This window comes from Rhinatrema bivittatum, chromosome 3 (assembly GCF_901001135.1).
Source record: "Rhinatrema bivittatum chromosome 3, aRhiBiv1.1, whole genome shotgun sequence".
In the NCBI taxonomy this organism is placed as follows: Eukaryota; Metazoa; Chordata; class Amphibia; order Gymnophiona; family Rhinatrematidae; genus Rhinatrema; species Rhinatrema bivittatum.
In genome coordinates this window covers 186,258,447-186,280,170 of record NC_042617.1, presented here as the reverse complement: position 1 = coordinate 186,280,170, position 21,724 = coordinate 186,258,447, and the positions used below count along the sequence as shown (strand labels likewise).

The 21,724-nt window shown below is 43.7% G+C and overlaps 1 protein-coding gene across 1 annotated transcript in view; it reads right to left on the bottom strand.

Moving 5' to 3' along the window:
- Positions 1-21,724, bottom strand: part of UTRN (utrophin) — a 1,458,479-nt gene that overhangs the window by 890,150 nt on the left and 546,605 nt on the right. Inside the window, exons 51-52 of the mRNA XM_029594027.1 lie at positions 15,946-16,100; positions 4,438-4,627 (exon numbers count right to left, since the gene is read on the bottom strand). Coding sequence (XP_029449887.1) covers positions 4,438-4,627; positions 15,946-16,100 — 345 coding nt within the window. The remainder of the gene's footprint in view (positions 1-4,437; positions 4,628-15,945; positions 16,101-21,724) is intronic.

The following is a 21,724-nucleotide window of genomic DNA, read 5'->3' as shown; positions in this document are numbered from 1 at the left end:
AAAGGGAGGAAAAGACCAATGCTTTTTGCGTCCCTAGGGCCTCGCTGTTCAGCACTGCCTGGGTGGGGAATCGGGGGAGAAGGAGGCCGATATTGTTTGCTACCCTATGGGCAGCACTACTCTTCATTGCTAGGCCTGGGCAGAGAGAGTTCAGGAGTGTGTGCTTCATTGTCCTGGCGGGAGATTGATTATTTTTCAGGCTCCATGGGCGAGGGGAGGGAAGAAGCTGGAGACCAATAGTTTTCGCGTTACAGTGCCCTTAGAGGATGGTGCCTATGAACGAGGTCACATCAGCCATAGGCACCAATGTGTCATTAAACGTATGCTAGGTTTGTTAAACCTCTTTATATAACTTGAGTAAAGCTTACGGTATTTGAAACAGCACTCAAAGCAAAGCATGAGAAAACATCTAAAACAACAACAGGAAGAACTGAAGCATCAGGGCAATTTATTCAACCCAGGCTTAATAATGCCATCCTTGCCGCCATCTTGCTAGTCTTCAAAGCACCCCCCTTCTGTCACTAAGTTTTTAAAGCACCAATTTTTCCATGTATAGAGAAATTACTATTTGAATAAGGCTGGAGCGCTAATTTCAGAACACTTGAAGAGTCGGGTAGTGCATACAGACAGTGCACAGAGTTTTCATCACATAGCTGTGCCAGTTGAAGCAGGGCATTGAAGGGTCACAGAAGGTTTTCCCCATTTTATAAAATCACATCCGTGCCCCCCCCCATCCCCATCTGCTGCAACTGTCCTTTGCCAGGGTTCACAGATCATAGCCCCTTCCAGAGCCTGATACGTGCGCACCCAGAGTCTGGCCACTAGGTGTCACTGTAATGCGATGGCCGAGAATCCTTTCCTCACGCAAGTGGTGTGAACACTGCCTCAGCAGCATCGCTGGGCCCAGCTAGCCCAGAGGAAGCTTGAGAATAGAACGCAGATCTCCCACATGGCAGTGCACGAACGTGGATTGCGTGTACGAAAAAGTTATTGCGTGCAACATAGTACACAAAATTCATGTGTAGTGTTCTTTGAAACACCTTTCTTTTTCTTTTCCTTGTGTGCACTAAGTTTTATTGTGTGTGCTTGTTCCATGACCTGCATAGCTTTCAGCAAACATTGCCATAAAAGGTTTTTTTTGGGGGGTTTTGTTTTTTTTAAATAGGACAATAGCTGGGTGTAGTTAGTGGTTAGAAGTCACTGTCATGTTTGACCCATTAATGGAAGAATAGGTTGAAAAAATGAAATTGTAAAAATCCTGCTATCTGTGTCTCTGAAAAGAGCTGAATGGGAGGGTATAAGGAGAGAATGCATGAAGTTGAGGAATTAAAAAATAAAATAAAACAAACAATAAACACCCAACAATTCTACTACAAAAACATATTCATCACATTAACAATTTATGTTTACAACAGTGTCTTGTCAAGTAAACAAAAACCTTCAATGCACACTTTGGGGTAGATTTTCAAAGGGTTGCGCGCATAAGATACGCGCGCAATCTCCGAAAACCTACCCCTGCCTCCCCCTGCGCACGCCGAGCCTATCTTGCATAGGCTTGGTGGCGCGCGCAAGCCCCGGGATGCGCGTATATCCTGGGGCTTGCAAAAAGGGGCGGGGCGTAGGCGGTCCGGGGGTGGGGCGGGGTGTGGCCTGAGCCTCCAGGCCGGCTGTTGGCCGGCAGGCGTAACTTCTTCAACAAAGGTAAGGGGGGTTCTAGGTAGGGCTGGGGGGCGAGTTAGGTAGGGAAAGGGAGGGGAAGGTGCAGGGGGCGGAAGGAAAGTTCCCTCCGAGGCCGATCCGATTTCGGAATAGCCTCGGAGGGAATGGAGGCAGGCTGTGCGGCTTGGCGCGCGCAAGTTGCACAATTGTGCACCCCCTTGCACGCGCCAACCCTGGATTTTATAACATGCGCACGGCTGCACGCGCATGTTATAAAATCGGGCGTAGATTTGTTCGTGCTGGGTTGCGCGACAAATCTGCGCTTGCGCACAGGTTTTAAAATCTGCCCCTTTGGCTATACTGCATTAGAAACAGGAATACAGCTCTCTCTGGAAAGTCCGAATAATTTATTTTCATGTCTGATCTCCACGGTAGCTTCAGAATGGGAGAGGCAAGAAGGAGCAACATTATTATTCATAAACTACAGTAAGGTGAACAGAGTCACAGTGACATGCTAAAAACTGCATAATTAGTGAGAAATCGGGAAAAGTCCCAGTTCACACTATTCCTCTGTCTTGCAACTTGAAATGGTCCAAAGAGCATAGCAGAGAATTACAAAAAAAGAAAAAGGGAGTTAAGAAAAACACATCTATTTGTTAAAAAATGAAATACACTTTGAAAAGCCACATAGCAATCAATGACCTTGAAATTCTGCTGGAAAAGTCAGTCCGTCAAGATCAGGAATATGAATAAAAAGTGGCAAAACCTTTACTTCTTGAAAAACATTTTTTGTTCTTTGCATGTCCATCATTTTATAGAATGACTTTAACCAAAGCATGAAGCGGAAATCATAAGTCTCTCTTGCACTAACAATTCCAGGATTCAGTCAACAGCGCCCGTCAGAGACTTCTATTCTTGAAGCCCTACTGCTTGATTTTTCTCTGATTATATAAAAAAAATATATCAAGCAGCTTATCACAATTAACTTTATTTCCATCTTCAAATAACCTGAGCAAAGAACTGGCCATTCCAATCAACGCATTAGGAGGAGCTTAGAGCAAGTGGCTCGAAATGAACAAGCAGTAAAGTTCGCGGGAGAGCACCCATTCTCCTGTGCGCGCGATTCACTAAAACAAATTATTCAAATTAGGGCCCGCAGTAAAAAGAGGCGCTAGGGACACTAGCGCGTCCCTAGCGCCTCTTTTTTGACAGGAGCGGCGGCTGACAGCCACGGGTTCAGAAACCGGACCCCGGCAAAATTGAACGTCCAGTTTTCAACCCGCGAGCCGATTTTAATTTTTTTTTTAATTAATTTTTAACTTTTGAAACCTCCGACTTAATATCGCCATGATATTAAGTCAGAGGGTGTACAGAAAAGCATTTTTTACTGCTTTTCTGTACACTTTCCCGGCGCCGGCAGAAATTAACATCTACTTTGGATAGGCGCTAATTTCTGAAAGTAAAATGTGTGGCTTGGCTGCACATTTTACTTAGTGAATCGCGCGGGAATAACTAATAGGGCCATCAACATGCATTTGCATGTTGCTGGCGCTATTAGTTTCAGGGGGGGGGAGTTGGACACACGTTGTTGACGCACTATTACTCCTTACTGAATAAGGGGTAAAGCTAGCGCGTCGAAAATGTGCATCCAAACGCGGGAGCGCACTGTACTGTATCGGCCTGTAATTTAAGTACCAAGAACTTAAAACCTGGCTTAAAAATGTTCCACTTGTGGAATGTTGGTACCTAAAAGGTTTGTAAAGTTAAAGTGCAAGGAAGTGAAGGTAAAGCCTGTGATCAAGTGAAATCAACCAAAAAGGAGATTGGGTGGACCAGATGGGCCTTATGAGCTGTCATATTTTGGGCCCGCCTGTCTAAGTCCCCAACTACAATCAATATAATCTCTGTTGCACAATATGACCACTATATTTACGTTTAGATTTTAATGTACAAATTTCAAATGATTAGTTACTGATCTTCACTGTACAACTGTTATTTACTGAAAATGTTGTTTTAACTGTAAACTGGAGTGAAGGCGTGTGCCAAACCTCGGTATATAAAAACCTGCAAATAAATAAATAAATAGAAGCATTTGTGTGCATAAAAGCTGGTTTTTATATGCATGTAAATGGACTTTTGAAAACTTCCTAGGAGGGGACCAGGACATTTATGCCTGTATGCGTAAATGTATGCACAGAGGCGATTTCCACACATACTTTGATGAATACGTGAAAGAAGCATTCCCATGGTCAGGAAACTATACTTTCAAAAACATTTTATTTATTATTTATTTACATGTGCCAAAAAAATTTACACTCGCTCCCAAGCAGATATAGATGTGTATGCCCATGCCGTGCAGGGCTCCCATGTACACCCCCGAATTTTCAAAGTGGACTTACACGTGCAAATTTGAAGATCGTGTCTACTTTCTACCCGGGCTGTTATAAAATTACCCTCTCTATGTTTTGTTTCTAGAACTATGTTTCTAATTTTTCCACAGAAGCATTCTTTTCCATTTGCTCTTGCAAAAAAAAAAAAAGAGTTAGATGGTTATGATTCTCATGTCTTAGCCATGGTATTGCTGTCCTATTTCTGAATTTGGAGAAGCAGTCACCCCCTGTGGTCATGCATATCATGCTGTGTTCTGCATGTTTCCCCAGCCCACTCACATTTAAAAAGAAACAATAAGAAAATAAACCGCAGAGACTATATGAAATATGCAAGGGGAGAGGTTACGGATTAAAAATGCAGCAGCAAGGCAAGTTTTCTGGCTCCTACCTGCATCTGCGTTTTGAGTCTGCGGACGCTGGGAGTGTCCTGAAGGGCATCCTCCCGCTGGGAGGCATCTCCCAGGACGTTGACTGTGGTTTCTGCCTCCTGCATCCACTTGAAAAACTTCTCCAGCTCCTTGAGCAAGGCCTGTACAGTCTTCAGCTCAGACTCCAGAAGGCTCTGCCTGTCCTCCACTCTGAGGGCAAAACAGAACAGTCAAGGGGGCCCTTAAATTATACCTCCTCACTAAGATAATGACAGGCCATAGTCATAAGAAAAAAAAAAAAAAGATAGCTATGCATTCAACTAAACAGCAGTTCTGGAAAATGGCAAGGATGCTGGTTAGGATTTGGTGAGGCTGCCTCAGATTTCTGTATGGTTTTCAGCTTTACAGCTTTCTTTGAAATCTGCATTTTTTTAAGCGGGTGGCTTAGATTTACCTGGCTCAGAATATTTTAGTGGGATAGTTTGTACTTTGATACTGACCACCTCAGATTTCTTAACTTGCCAGATATGGGGGAGGGTTTGATAGATCATTTATTTTTAATGATCTGTTTAACTCTCCTACCTAATCTGTTACTTTAGGTGGCAAGTTCACATTAGCAAGTATATCCTTATTAACCAGCTCTGCTCAATTTCAAGGAGCCTGGTCAAAATTGGGACTTAGTTCTCTGTGTGACTTGAATTCTGATAAGATGAAGTAAATTCAAATGGCAACTTACTAGGGCAGAGTTAGCTGCAGCTTAGCTAATATGATTTCAACCCTGCCAATCTCCATAGGGTTTGAAGGAAACTCCAGTCCTAAATGACTTACCAGTTCTTTTGGTAAATACTGACATCTAGTTTAATTTAATAATTGCATAGACTGTCCTTCCCACAATCAATCAAGGTAGTTTACAAAACAATTCAAATACAAATTCAAACATCAAATGCTTAACATATAAATAAAACTCAAAACAAATATAAAATACATCAAATAAAACCTATATTAAATAACAAATTTAAATAACATATCTGTACTACTGGAGCAGAAACAAAATAAACGACTGAAAGTTAATTAAGTTTACTCAATCTTCTAATCACAAAAAAGAAACTTGTGAGAAAAACCATGCTTTCAAACCATGATTTCTGAGAGGCCTATCAAAATCAGATTACTGTAAATTGCCTTGAATGCTAACAGAGAGACCCCATAAAGGGGGTTCAAACCCGATTCAGGAAAAGAAAGCACTACAAATGAAACTTTTCCAATGTTTCATATTTACTTCTGAGAGATCTCCTCTTTATGAATGCACAGGTTTATCTGGAGAGGGCAGCTAGTCCAAGAAAGTCTAAACTAGCATTTTAGCAAACGATTGAGGGCTTGAAACATCAGGTACAACTGCATTGCATTCGCCAAATAAAATGAATTCTTGCCAGACTTGCTCACCCTAAGATCAGCAGGAGTTGGTGGAAATTCAAATAAACATTTTCTGGGACATGAGTATGTCAGAAATCAAGGCTCTTACATCCTTGTGCATTATGTAGGATCCGCCAACAAGCTAGAGTGAAGGAAAAAGCAAAGGACCCCACAGTATTAGTGACCCCCACTTTACCTGCATGTAGAGAAAATGAGGCAAATGTGGTGATTTCTGGTGCAATCACTTGCCCCAGAAAATGGTAACCTTTCTTTCTTTCTCTCCTACTGTGTGGAATAACCACAGCTTGTTCCTCCCTGCAGCAGGGCAGCACCCAGGATCTTACTCGTCACCCCCTTCCCCCCCCCTGCATCTCTCCCCTCCTCCACCTTTGATCTCTCTTACCTTCCCACCATTTCTATATATCCTTCTATTGTGTTCACTCTCTCAGTGCAACACTTTCATGCCAGTGCAGGCAGAAGAGACACAGAACAGCAAACAGAAGAGCTTCCTGACTACTCCCCTGCATCACAGCCACTCGCAGGGAGAGAGCTCTTGGGCGGCAACGGCAATCCCTCACCAAATCTGAATTCCCGGTTGCCACTGGCAACTGGAAAATGTGTGCCTTGATTGATTTGCTTTACTTTATGTGGCACGGCCACTGATCACCCAAAATGCGGGGAGACAATTTAGAAGGCAGTCTCGCTTTTTATATTGATTTATATTCCCGCAAAATTCCAGCAAAAATTTGACCAATGCAAACTACAATAAAACAGTCACAATTCAGGTCTGTGGCTTTCACCTCAAGCTGTGGATAAGTTAGGAAGGCAAGTGATATGTACAAGCACAGGGGGAACATATTTATAACCCTTGCAAGGTCAAGTTATCACCTTTCAAGCAACTCTGCATGCTCCCATACATGTGCAGATATGGCCATGCAGAGAACTACTGTAATATTTCATGTATAGCCTGCGTGTAACAGATACACGCAGATTATAAAATACACGGATGTCTACCCCTAACAAACGTGTGAATATACGTTTTCGCAAAAATACCTGCAATGTACTGAAAGAGCATTTTTCAATGTTTTGGACACACGTACTTTGCAAAAAAAAAGAAAAATATATGACTTGCTCATGTAAAACCCTGATTTACCTGCGTAGGTCAGGATATTTTAAAACGTCCGCACATAACTGAAATCACTTGTTTCCCCGAGCCCTCTACCAGTTCACCCTGTCCTTCTCCAGGTCATTGAGACCCTCTCTAGTTCTTCAACCTGAACTCCCCCCTCCCCCACACCTCCCACCCGACCACTGACGACAGACGGGTCTGTTGCCAATTGTGCGAGGTAACCAGCGGGTGTAAAACTGTGTGAACAAGTTACCACATGGACTCACGTAAGCCTCTCACAAAACAGCGACTTGTGCGGGTCAATCTCAGCCTCACCCTGCAACGCCCCAGATCGCCACCTTTTTTTCTGCACAGGTAGATGTGCGCGCAAAAGCGAAAAATACGAGCATACGTTTGATGTTTATAAAACGGCGCAAGAACATGCTGCTTTTGCGGGTATATGCTCATTTTTATGCGCGGGACTGTTTGAAGATTCCTAATGCGTTAAGGAATTACAAACTAACAGGCCAATACAGTACAGTGTGCTCCAGCGCGTCGAAAACGCACGTCCAACCCCCCCGAATCTAATAGTGCCCGCAACATGCAAATGCATGTTGATGGCCCTATTAGGTATTACTGCGCGATTCAGTAAGTAAAATGTGCAGCCAAACCGCACATTTTACTTTAAGAAATTAGCGCCTATCCAAAGATAGGTGTTAATTTCATGCCAGCGCCAGGGAAGTGCACAGAAAAGCAGTAAAAACTGCTTTTCTGTGCACCCTCCGACTTAATATCATGGCGATATTAAGTCGGAGGTCCCAGAAGTTAAAAAAAGTTAAAAAAAAAATAAAAAATTGGAAATAGGCCCGCGGCTCCTGGGTTGAAAACCGGACTCTCAATTTTGCCAGTGTCCGGTTTCCGAACCCGTGGCTGTCAGCAGGCTCGAGAACCGACACCGGCAAAATTGAGCGTCGGCTGTCAAACCTGCTGACAGCCGCCGCTCCTGTCCGAAAAGAGGCGCTAGGGACGCGCTAGTGTCCCTAGCGCCTCTTTTTACTGCCGGCCCTCATTTAAATAAATTAAATTACTGTATCGCACGCACAGGAGAGTGTCCTGTGCGCGCGCTGGGAGAGTGGGCATTCGCCCGCTCTCCCGCAAGTTTTACTGTATCGGCCAGTAAATAAATAAAATAAACCCTATAGCAAAACTGGGAGCTTTTTACTTGCCATTTTTTGCTGAATAAGAACTTTCATCCTCAGGCCAGAGAAGTCTGGTCAGGTACAAACTGACAGAAAAGAAGGAGTGAAGAAACAGGCTGCAAGTAAAGGTGACATTCAAAGAAACGCTGGGAAACCTTCTGGAGGATTAATCAAGACAAGTGACCCAAATCACTCCAATTGAAGTGGTAGTGCACAGGCGAAGGAAGTGGCTACTTGACCTACACATTTAATTCCAGCCTTTGCTGCTGTTCTCTGTGTCAGACTTGCATGCTTTCTGCTCACAGTCGCAGCCCATGACAAGAATGCAAAACGTTTAAATTATCGCTTTGTACTAATGGTGGGCTTCATGGGGTTTGGGCATACTAAACAGTGCAAGAGTTTTACCTACAAATGAGTAAAACTACAAGAAACCAGAGAGGTAGATATGAGCAAACTGCTTCAATAATATTGCTCTGTACTAAGTACATTTCTCAGTTCATGCAATTTCATTTTCATGCTAATACCACAGGGCATGTAACACGGGTTTTCCATGGATCATCTCAGAGCCCACATCTCTTCTTCAGATTCAGACACTTCCTAGGTAAAATCTAGGACAGTGGGTCCCAACCTGAGGTCCGTGAGACCATCCCAGGGGGTCCTCCAGAAGGGATACAAGAACATTTAGTTAGGGAGAAAATGAACGGGCTGCTCCTGTCTGTGATTAATTGAGCTGCTGCCACCATAGGCCATGAGAGTGAGAGTGGGACCTGTTATGTCCCGAAAACTTCACCCCATATTGCGCAGACCAGGAGGAGTGGGGGGGGGGGGGGGCAGAGAGGGACTGTTCACACCCACAAGAAGCCTCAAACCGCACCGACGTATATTTAGCGGAGGTCTGGAAAAGAGGGGCTGAGTGCAAACCCCACTGCTGCACGTCATGAAGATATGGAGAAGAGAGGGGGGCAGGCTGCAGCTGAGAGAACCTTTCCAGCCTCCACTGCACATTTAGGGAAGCAGAGGAAAGCTGGGATATCACAGTGGTGAGTAACATTTCCCATTACTGCCACATGCTCTGCCACTGGCCTGTCAGAGAGAGAGAGAGAGATGAGGAAAGCTGCACCCAAAAATGAGTAGAATGACTCACAGGAAGAAAGGAGTAAATGGGACTGGGGTTGACAGTATGAGGGAAAGACAGAAGGAAGAAGGAAATAAATAGGAATAAATAAATGGATGATAAGACAGGAATCCATGATTTACCTGGTTAAGGGAAAGAGAGTGGTTGGCAGCTTATTAGGGAAGAGAAGGAAAGAACCCTATGTCAGCCAAGTTATTTTATTTACAAGTGAAAAACAATAGTCCTGAAGTTCTTACATTAGATTTAAAGGGGCCCGTGCTCGAAACTCTAATTGTCATGAAAAGGTAAACAAATAAGTGACGAGGGGGGGGCAATACTGACCCCTCCTCCCCACCCCAGGGATTGCCAAAAAAATTAGAAAAAAAAACAACCTGGTTGGCTCAATGATGATCCCCCCCCCCCCCCCCCGCCCAACTCTGGCTATTTAGCTAACCTCCCCAAACGTTGGACACCCCCCCACCCCGGGCTCCCCCTTCCATAAAAATAATGAAGTACCTAAAAGAAGGCATCTATGGTCATCAGAAGGGCCCAGGACTCCTCCTAGTCCCAGGAGGTACTATTTTCCAAAATGGCACCAACCAGGCCTTGCCCCATCACATTTTGTCAGAGATAGGCAAAATATCATGGAATTCTCCTCCCCCCCCCCCCAATGATGTTGCTCCCTCCCCATCATAAAACATCACGGTTTAGCGAATCCAGGCTTAAGTTAGCCGGATAACTCTAAGACTGCCACAGGAGCAGACCTAATGTTATTCAGTCACGTCTGGCCAGATAATTTTACTCTTAACTGACTAACTCAGAGAAAAAAAGGAAAGGCAGCAGTTCAACCCTTCCCACCCAACCCAGTAAAAGACATGAGGCTCCTGACACCCTCCAAGCAAGTCCCCCAAAATAAGGAGAATCTGTTCTTGTTTTCTAGTTCATCTCCTTGAGATCCATATTCAGGGGAAATTAGTCAGATAAACTCAGACTTTATCCAGCTAAATGAATATTTGAGCACTTATCTGGCTAAATGTTAGCCAGATAACGTAGGGGGGCCTTCAGGGGAGGAGTTACATTAGTCAGATAAGTTACCCTGCTAAGTCCAATATTCAGAGTCTGGTCATGCTAAAGAGCTGTCTTAAACATTTTCCAGCTAACTTTATGATAGCTGGCTATATTCACTAGTGCAGTTGCACTATTGAATATACCTTCAACTTTGATATCCAGGTAGTGACTGTATATGGACCTCTGTGAATTTTCTGCTCTTCTCCTTCCCATTTACAGTACTCTGAGTCATCTCCCTCCTTTTCCATCAACAGGGGAGCCAGAACAAGGCATCTGCACGGAAGAGACTTGCATACAGGCCCAGCACGAGCAGATGTGCATACCGCACATTTGCATGGGATGGCGCACCGGGCCGGCAGGCCATTTCTAATGTGCTCACAGGACTCCCAACCCTGCGAGCAGGATGAAAACAGTGGCAGTGGCCCATACTTGTGATATCCCCGCACAGATCCCCAGCCCTACGGGTAGGAAGAAGACGGCGGTGGCGGCAGCAAGAATTCCTGATATGCTCGCTGGGTCCCAGCCCCACGAGCAGGAAGGAAATAGCAGCAATGGCAGTGCAAATTTAGAAAGTGCACTCGGGGCTCCCAGCCCCACGAGCAGGAAGACAGAGGCAGTGGCGGCACAGGTTTATGACGTACTCACAGGAGTGGACCAGGGCCAGGCCACAGCCCCGTGGGAAAAAGACAGTGGCAGCAGCTGAAATTATGACGTGCTGGCAGGGATTCCACACCCCACGGACAGAAAAAAAGAAGAGAACCAGTGGGTGAAGTGGAAGGGAAGGGAAGGGAAACTGGGGGTATGTGTGAGAGAGAATAGCATGGGAGAGGAGAGGAGGGTGTAAGTGAGAGAAGGGATAGAATGTAAAGAGGGTGAGTGAGAAGGGGATAAGGTGAGTGAGTGTGAGGGGGAGAGAAGCAAAGCAAAGGAGACTGAGAAGGAAGGAAAGAGAAGTGGTGAGTGAGAAGAAAGGGGAAAAAAGGGATTGGGTGAATGTGCATGTGTATGTGAACACATGAATGTGTGAGCATGCGAAAATGTGAGCATGCGTGTGAGTGAGCATGTGAGTGTGAGAGAGCATGTGAGTGAGTGATCTTGTGTGTGTGAAAGCATGTGTATGTGTGTGTGTGTATGAAAGCATGTAAGAGTGTGAGCAAGTGTGTGTGTGTGTGTGTGTGTGTGTGTGAGAATGAACATGTGTGTTCAAAAGTATGTGTATATGAGAGAGACGTTTGTGCATAGCCCCCATTCCTCCACTACTCCAGGGCAATTACAGAGTGACTGGAAATCAAAAATTCCCTGGTATGAAAAGCTGGAAATTTTTTTATCCTTATTAGTTTTAATTATTGATGCTATTTTTACATATTTTATTGGTTTTTGGGAACTTTTAAAATTTTTTATATGAATATAATTTTAAGAATGTCATTCTATTCATCAGCTTTTATTTTTATTTGTATGGTTTTACTATTATGACTTTTATATTTCCTGATTTTTTTGTTTTATGAGGAATGGTGATGTTTGGTTTTTCCATTGTTGCACTGCATACAGAGTTCTGGTTATTAGCAATTTTCAGTTCAGTATTTGTCTGCACATTTCTATTTATACTTTATGGTCTGTCTGCGTTCTGGTGTGTAATGGAAGTGAGGCATTCTGCTGTTGTATAGTTTCTGTGTAGGGATCTATAATAGCCAGTCTTGTTCTGTTTTTTTTAATAGGGGATGTATTGGTATTTTAGAGCTTGGTGTAATATTTGCAATATTGCATTTTCACGGGTAGGATTTTCACTATTCGAGTGCTGGCACTTAGTGCAGTTTTGGTATTGGAGGTTTACTATATTGTAATTGTGGTTCAGTTTATTCATGGCTTTTTGAGAGCTAAGCCCAAACCCAATGCACTTTACAATAGATCTAATACCATATAGGCTCCAAATGTCTTTTTTGCAGGGTTTCCTCATTGGCATCACAGCATTGCATGCAAATACTGCTGTAAGATATACTTTTACATCAGAAGACTGTACTTTGAATGCCCTTTTTATGTAAAATCTGTTATTCATGCATAATTTTAATTGAGTATTGTGAAAGCTAGGGAAACGGGCGAGCACAAGGGTGTAAGGTTTGCTGAGTGCCTAATACCCTTGCACTGGCCCTGAAAGAGAGCGCCACGCACAGACCCTCACCATTCACCCATCTCCCCCTTCCCCAGAGTGCAAATACTGGGGAAGGGAGGGAAGCAGATGGTAGGGTTGTGAGGAGTGTGACAGGATTGCCAGCTTCTTAAAGATATCACGGACACTTATCTGCCACACCTCTGGAAATCCTGACACCTGTCTGCCCACTTCCCCAGCACATGAAATCATTGAAAGGACCAGACTCCAAGGGGGACATCACCTCCTTGCCATCTCGGTGATTTGACCTGTGCTATGCCATGCCTGGGGGGGGGGGGGAGGGGGGAAGAGCACCACTCTCGTCTCATGTGTTTGTGTATTTAATCTGTGAGGGAGATGGAGCCTGTGTATGTTAGGCAGAGGGAGTGTATGAGAGAATGAATGTGTTATTGTGCGTGAACGTGAGAGAAGATAAAATTTGTGCGGCCCTAACTCCCCCAAACCATGACAATCTCCGGGTGACTAGAAATGAGAAGATCCCAGGAATGGAGAGCAGAAGAATTTTTAATCCTTTTTAGTTTTAATTATTGGGTGTAATTTGACGATTCTGCTCTTTTGAAAAATCTAATTTTTTTTTTTGGGGGGGGGGAAATAGAACATTTTTTTAATTATTGGATTTTTTATTCATCAGATGTTCTGAAATCTTTTATTAGTATTTGGGACATTTTGGATATTTTATTCATTATCTGGTTTGAAATATGTATTCTTTTTATAAATATGATTTTACAATCATGACTGATGTTTTATATTTCTTGATTTTATTATTTAATGTTTTATGAAGAAGGGTAATGGTTCTGTTTTTATGTTGTTACTCTGCATATAGAGGCTGGCTTGTTGTGGGTTCCAGTTCAGTTCTTCTCAGCACGATTCTGTTTATACTTTCTGATCTCTTTATTCTGTATTTGGTCAGGGTCTCTCTGTGTTCTGCATAGGTGACCGAGGTGAGGTATTTTGCTAGCATGTAATTTCTGTGTAGGTATCTACAGCAGCTTGGTTTCCTGATAAGAGTTTTATTGGTGTTCTAGGGCCTGGTGTAATATGTACAGTGTTGCCTTTTCACAGATAAGATTGTTAGGGTTGTCTTGATATGGGAGGGTTACTATATTGTAATGGTAATTCTGTTTATTCATGGCTTTCTGAGGGCCAAGCCCACAACAAAAAGTCTAATTCCATAGGAGCTGGAAGTGTCTTTTTTGCAGAGTTTTCTGGTTGGCACCACTGGAGTGCATGTAAATATAATATGCATGTTGTAAGTGATATTTTTGCTTCAGAAGACTACTTTTGAATGTTCTTTTTCATATAAAATTTATTATAAATGCATAATTTAATTGTGTGTGTCTGTAAAGGATGTGGGAATGTGTGTGTTGGGGAAGGGGGGGGGGGGGCGGCGTGTATGCAAGGCTGAAGGTTTGCCTAGGGTACCTCATACCCTTCCCTATCCATGGGCTCTGGAATGGGAGGGGCATGTCAGTTTTTAAAAATATAGATTGCAGGTCAGAGCTGGGCTTTATTTGATGGGCCCGGGACAGACACTGAATGAAGCAGGGGCAGGGGTCAGCACAGTAATTTTTTGCACAGGGCAGCAAAAAAGCTAGCACCAGCCCTGCCTACATAAAAGGGCACTCTTTCGCCCCCACTGTGCTCATAACTCCCGCAGAGGTGAAGCCAGTGTCTGGATACTGTGTGTTCTTGCATCAGGATAGTAATACAATATTGATTTATACCTCACCTTTCCAGTACAAGTACTGCTCAAAACTAACAGCAAACAATTTAGCAATTACAATTCAATTCACACTGCAAATATAAATACACACAATACAAATAAAAATCAATCTAAAATAATCTAATACTTATTTTAACTTCTGTAGGGATACGACCTGACTCAAAGCTCACAACTTAGAGAATTCCCCCCAAAATCAATCTAACTCACTGTCTGTTCCCCAAAGCATTTTATCCTGCAAAAAGCTGCTGCCCTGCAGATCACAAAGGAGCTCACAAAGAAGCCTCTGGTGGTGACCCGCCAGCGATGCAGGTACAGAGCGGGCGGAGCACTGGTTCACATCAGAAGCAGTGTAAACAAAGGATGCTACATGGAGCAGCAGCATGCGAGTTTCTAAGGTTAAAGCACACAACACTTTTTTTTTTTTTTACCTTGCAGTGCTATGGCATGATTGCACATTACATGACTTCACCGTAAAAAGCAAGGTGCCACTTTGAAGAGAAGAAAGAGCCCCAATAATCTGCTTCAGAGATTACACCACACAACCTTCAGCAAAATGCTTTCCCTTCACCCACTTTCTAGGTCAGTCACTCTATTAACTGATTAAAGGAAAACAGCTTTGTACCCGTGCTACATGCGAGGTAACAAGAGCCACACAATCAAAGATTTATATCCGTGGCTCATGATTTCATGCACATCTTTCCCAGACGATTCAGCAGATGGGAACAGCCACGCCGTCGATGGCTCGGTGTCTTGCTTCGGTATCGGCCCATTCCAGCAGGAGTTTGCGTCACTTTCTGCTGTCCATCCCTGCTGTCCCTCAACAGCTGACGGAATACCACAGGAGGAAGAGGGGAAAAGCAAATTGCTTCTAAGTCAGGGGATTCATCCCGTCGAGAATTTACATATGCAAGTGTACACTGGCCAGGGTCGGGAAGAGGGAGGGTTGGGGGCTGCGCGTTGGCAAGAACGGCGCTGATGGAAGAGGAGGGAGTCCAGGTATGGGAGGGAGGAGGGGGGAGACCTGTTAAGCTGGCACAGAAGGTACAGAAAAGCATCCTTCTACCCAGCAGCACAGACATCCTTCCTCCTTAGTGTCTGTAGTATCTGGGTCAAGTTACTTCTATTTCTTCTCACATTTATTTTCACTACACAGTCTGGAGTAGAAACATTTAAAAAAAAAGAGCAGCCACAACCACTGTGCCTCAAGATGGTTGGGATTCATAGAATCCCAATTCCATGCAGTTTTAATATTTGCTTCTCTTTGTCAACAGCACAAAAAAAATTAGATTTGCTCGGAGATATTATTACCCCCTGGGCAATGGTGCTATGCAGGCATAAATCTGTGTGGGACACTAATTTCATTTGGAGAATTTCAGCACTCAGAACAACAAGTGTAAATACATTTCTGCTAATGAGAAATGCAAACAGGGGGCCCCCCCATGCCACCTGCCTGCACAAAAATACAAATCAGGGATGGAGACACGAGCTCTGTGCATGTCCCCACCTGCGTGAGAATCAATGCACCTGCCAGTTATAACGCGACATCCTGAAAACCAGGCCTGCTCGAAGCCCTGGCGGACCGGAGAACCCTCTGTGAACCAGGAGAAAGCCTGAGTCAAAGGCAGAATTATCACTGCTCCCCATGGAAGAAACCCCCCCACACACACACACTTCTCCTTCGTGATTTCCCTCCTCTCTCACCTCTCTCATTCCCTTCCCCCCAAAAAAGGAGCTGGCACTACCTTCGGTTCAGGTTAACCCAAGCGGTATGCAGGTGGTCTGCGGTCTCTTTCACTTTCCTCGTGTCGTCGGCATTGTAGTCGCGGAGCAGCTTGTTGGAGAGGTCGCTGAAGGCGCCCAGGACGATCTCCCCCTTATGCAGCTCTTGCAGTAACGTCTAAAGAAAACATTCAGAGAAAAGGAGCAAAAGTCGGTGGAAAGTTTCAAAAGCTTCGAAGCGCAAACAAAATCTAAAGAAGATGCCCACAATTATACACCATGAGGTTTGTTTGCTTTTCACAAAGTTATTAAGACTTGTTGTTTTTTTTTTTTCAAAAGAGGATTTGTAACACTCGAAGACTAGGGGGAACCCTCCTGTGTAATTAGCATTGAAGTAGCACAGCCCTACAGGCACTGCCTGCTGATAGAACAGAAGCTGCTCAGGCACACGCAGTGCATGGCCTGTTCTGTATTCCCCATGAGGAAAGCCATCCCTGCTCATAAAATACTGGTTCTCAACTTCCATCTCTCTGGCCCTCAAAAATCAGTCTTTCTTTTTGTTTATCTCTTTTTAAATTTCCTTTTTTTTGTTTGGGATAGGTGCTATAAATGTGCATGGGAAGAACTGTCACCAGTTTGTCTGTGACTCGGGTTTGAGAAGCTTGTGTCCCGCACACAACTGCTCCAGTTTAACAAGGCTAACCCAGGGTCAATTCCCCTCCTTGTCGTCCACAGGTTCTAACCCGGTCCACCGATGGACTGGTAATTCCAATTTCTTGAGAAAAGCAGGCATGCAAGTCTGTCCGTGCAATGAGGACAACCAGGACAGCCTCGGCCTGTTCTTTATGACCTGGAGCTCTCTGGTCACCTTTAGTCAACTGCTCCTGAAAAAACGTTAGTCAGTGTGAAGCGGGCTGCAGGTGGAAGGAGAACGGGAAATGCCCACTGCTAAAAGCCAGGGGATTTAGAAAAAAAAACAGCATCAACAAAAAGATTCTCCTGCTGCTTGAAGTCTGATTTACTTTCTCCTTGCTAGTCCTCAGAGGTGGCTACCTACCCCAGAGGAAGTGAGAATAAGGCTTATGCAAGGGATGGCTAGAAGGCATCCATGTACCTTGGGAGGGTACTGCAGACTGGATACAGGAAATACATTAAAAAATAAATAAACATGCATTTGCATGCCCTACTAATCATTTTTAAAAATGCTTTTATCACAAGTATCTAGATAGTAAAAAAAAAAAAATGTACGATGAGGTATTAGCCACCATGACAGAACCAAAGAAGTAGGCTATGGAAATTCAAATTCTATAGCTCAGTTTGAATTTTTCAGACAAATGGGAGCAGTGGGGGGGAGTTTGGGTAACAAAAGAAACTTAGTATGGCACAGAATATGGTAAGTTATGTTCATTATATGAAGAGCATTAATTTATAGGTTTTATGTTTTATCCGACTGATTTCAGATCATTTTTACATGTTTTAGATTTTAGGTGCTACCTAATTGATTTTGATTGCCGTATTATGCTCCCCTGACGTTTTACAATTTGTATGGTTTTTTTACCATTTATATGTGATGCTCTATGATCGCATTGATAATTGGTAGGGGTGTGCATTCGTTTGCAACGTATTGGCAATCCGCAACTTACAGGGCCATATTCGTTGTATTCGTGGGGAAGCGAAACATATCGCGATTCCCACGAATACAATGAATCTTCACCAAATTTTTCAGCCATCTAAAGGAGCGAATTTAAACAAAACCCCCATCCTCCTGATCCCCCCAAGACTTGCCAAAACTCCCTGGTGGTCCAGCAGGGGTCCGGGAGCCATCTACTGCACTCACGCCGTCGGCTGCCGGTATTCAAAATGGCGCCGATAGCCCCTGTGACACAGTAAGGGTAAAAGCTATCGGCGCCATTTTGAATACTGGCAGCCAACAGCCAGAGTGCAGGAGATGGCTCCAGGACCCCCGCTGGACCACCAGGGAGTTTTGGCAAGTCTTGGGGGGTCAGGAGGGTGGGAAGTTGTAGTTAATTAAATTTTAGCCGAGAAACGAACAAGAATGGAACGCATGAACGGATCGGGCCCCCCTTGCCGAATGCAACATATCTGCCCCCCCCACGAATACGAATACCGAATGTAATGTATGCGGTCCCTCTGCGCATCCCTAATAATTGGAATTTATATTATGCTGGATGCTTATTTGCTATGGTGCTAAGTCATTTAAGAAGAATGAATTATTATTATGATACTATTATTATGACTACAGTAAAATCGTTCAGGAGAAGATTGTCAATGCCCAAATGAGATGATAAACCGCAAGAGCTGAGCTCCTAAGGTTTTCTCACTGTCACCAGAGACTGCCGTGATGGGATTTACCGCCGTAATTCATGCACAGCCTTGGTACTGTGTGTTTTATTACCTGTAACGCACATGAATAACGAGCAGCTTGCTTGTCTCCTCTTTTTGTTCAACAGTGACATCATGACATGCTCATTAATATATGGGTGCAATATATCGCCTTATTATTTGGAAATGAGACAAAGCTTTGGACTTAACACGGGCAGCACATAAAACAGCTTTCCAATCTGAGGACGCAGTTAACATTCTAATGTGTAATCATCACTGCTCTGTTCAGGAGAGCTCATGCCACCTTGGAGAAGAGGCACATTTTGACCTCGTTGGCTCAAAGGGAGGGGAGGGGGAGTGTGGCTGACTGCTGGTGCAGGTTTATGGTCGATTACCCTGAGCACCGCTGCAAAGCCATCATTTTTCAGCAAATTCTAAACGTATCAAGCCCAGGCAGACGCAGGTGGGGAGGTGACAACCCACAAAGGGAGATGTGGATCTTAAAAAAAAAATGTAAATGCAACACAAAGACAGCTCTCTCCCAAATAAGATGTTTAGTTAATATTGCAATGCCAGCCTGGTATCAATCTCAAATTCCAGGCTCTCTTATTCTACAAGGAATGTGGCTAAAGCAAAAGCCCCTAGAGAACATAAGAACATAAGAACATGCCATACTGGGTCAGACCAAGGGTCCATCAAGCCCAGCATCCTGTTGCCAACAGTGGCCAAACCAGGCCACAAGAACCTGCAAGTACCCAAACACTAAGTAGATCCCATGGCTATTCCTTTAAACCCAGCTACACTAACTGCACTAACCACATCCTCTGGCAACAAATTCCAGAGCTTAATTCTGCATTGAGTGAAAAAGGATTCAGGCAGCCTAACTACAGAGTTAGACAACTGATTCATCAGGCTGAATGTTTTCCTCCACAATGCAAACAATAGCCGGAAAGTGAAAAGGAGAGCTTACAGTTCACTACTTTGAAATGTAAGCATTACTAACCAGCACACAACTGACCAGACATTTACTGCTAGCTGGCCAGGAGCTGAAAATTCACTTAAATCAGTAATGTAGCAGGGATAAGGCAGCCGCCAAGTGACTTGCTGGAATCTCACCTCTTAGTGCTTTTAACTGTACAGCTCTAGTTAAATTTACACACTTAGGCGGACAATTTGCAGGATTTAAAAGCATGCCCCCCAGACCACCCCTAAAAAGTTGGCCAGATATAGTCAGGAGCGGTCCAGGGCGGAATGCACTTATCCGGCTAAAGTTAGTCATACAAACTTATCCAACTAATCTTTACATAGCTGGATATATTCAGCAGTACGGAGGGTGCCACCGATTATCCCAGATTAGATTCTCAGACTAAATTTGCTGGCTGGATGGCTAGCCACTGAAAATCGACTCCTATGAGGCACAATTCACCCAAATTAAATACTTGGAAAAATATCCAGGAAAAAGTAAAACAGTGCATTTGGCTATTTTGCCAAAAACATTTGGGATCCTAAGTTTAAAGGAAAAAAAAAAACTAACACTAGCCAGGTTAAGCACTTTCCTGGGAAGTGCCACATCCCATGATTGACAAGAGGGTTCAAGGACAGTCCGCCCACTTCAAGTCATTGGCTTCATTTTAATATTATTCTCAGATTCTCGTCTCCCCAAAGAGCAGCCCTCACGCTGGGAGAAAGAGTGAAGCAGAACATTGCTTGATGAATATTTTTGCCTGATCCGAATGTCTCTCAACCATTAACAGTGTGCAAAAAAAAAAAACAAATTCCTCCATGCTCTTTATGCTCTCCGCACCAAAAGTATTCTTATTCCTGAAAAAGCCAGGATGCAAGTCAGGGTATGGTAAACCACTAGTGCAGGCATAGCATAGATACAGCTATGAGGAACTGTGAATGAAGAGGGGGGAAGCCAGAATCCACTGGATCATCCATGTCAGTTATCTGTGATTGTTACTGCAAGATTGAAGACTGAAGCACACATTCAGGCTGTAGATAGACTACAAAATTACTGTAAATCCAATTCTCGAGCAAATGCGCAATCCCTAAATTCTGCCTGTTCTCTGTTGATTGGGCGCCCTCTAGAGACAATGGGATGCCACTACATTTTTCAAAGGCGAACCAGCAGCTATTTTACTTTACAATGAATGGGTCCACATGTGAAAAGAAGAACAATGTTTTTCTCCTGTGAAGATTCTATGTTCTTACGGCCCAAAAAAACATATCCAACTTATACTGACTAAATGTTTGGGGTTTTTTAGGTTTCTGTCTCGCAAAAGAAGTTGGTCATCTTTTACTAGTGGAAATGTGCAAAGACTCCTCTCTATCATAATAACCCCAATGAAGCCATTTTGGTAGAACTGATAAGGATCTGTTAGTACATACAGCACTGTACAAAATGTGCCTGATTAGTCTGCAGCAGCTACTGTCTCCTTCTCTCTCATTTCGCCCTCAAAATGAACTGCTATTCTGAAGGACAAAGTGCCTTCTAACCTAGTCTATAATCAAGTATTTAAGTTTAAAGCAGCAATTCAAATGTAATTGACTCAAAATGCCAGCTACAGTGAAACATTTCTTGTGCGCACACAGTGCTGAGATGCGACACTATTCATGTTTAGACAGTGAAAACTATTTCATGGGATTTTCTCCTGTAGTTTAGAAACTGGAGCCGGCTAGAAAGTGCTTAGCTCATGCCCCTGAATAGCCCTAAACCTCTGCTCCCACAGCAGTCCTACAATTGGATTAGCAGGAATCTAGAGGGCAACTGGGTTGCAGGCACTCAGATAAAAGCTCCCCAACATTAGAGAACCTTTTTTTTTTTCTCCCCTGGAAAATGATTTTCTCCTGCTAAGTACATACAGCATTGTAAACCTCAGAGGGGACACTGCAGTCCAGATGACTTTTTTTCCTGGCATGCACCTCTCAGGAATTAAATGAAACCAACACTGCTACTGATAAACAGGGAAAACTGTCATTAATCTAGATCTACATCACTGGGCAATATTTATGCTAAAAACAACAACAAATTCCATAAGTTCAGGCCTAGAGACTCAATAGCCAAGAAAATCAGCAGCCCTAGGTGTAACCCATTCACCCCACCTGAATAAAGATTTAGTACATTATTGTCTCTAGAGGTTGAAAAAGCATTTGGTTAGCTGCATGGCATTTTATGGAACCCGTTCTAGATAGACTTTGGTACTATTTGTATATGAAACTCCTCCATGTAGAGCAGGGGTAGCCAACTCCAGTCCCTCAAGAGCCTCAGACGGGTCTGGTTTTCAGGATATCCATAGTGTATATGCATGAGATAGATTTGCATGCATTGCTGCCATTGTATGCAAATCTCTCTCATGTATATTTCATTGCTGATATCCTGAAAACCTGACCTGTTTCTAGCGCTTAAGGACTGGAGTTCGCTACTCCTGCTATAAAGGAATCAAAGCACAGGACTAA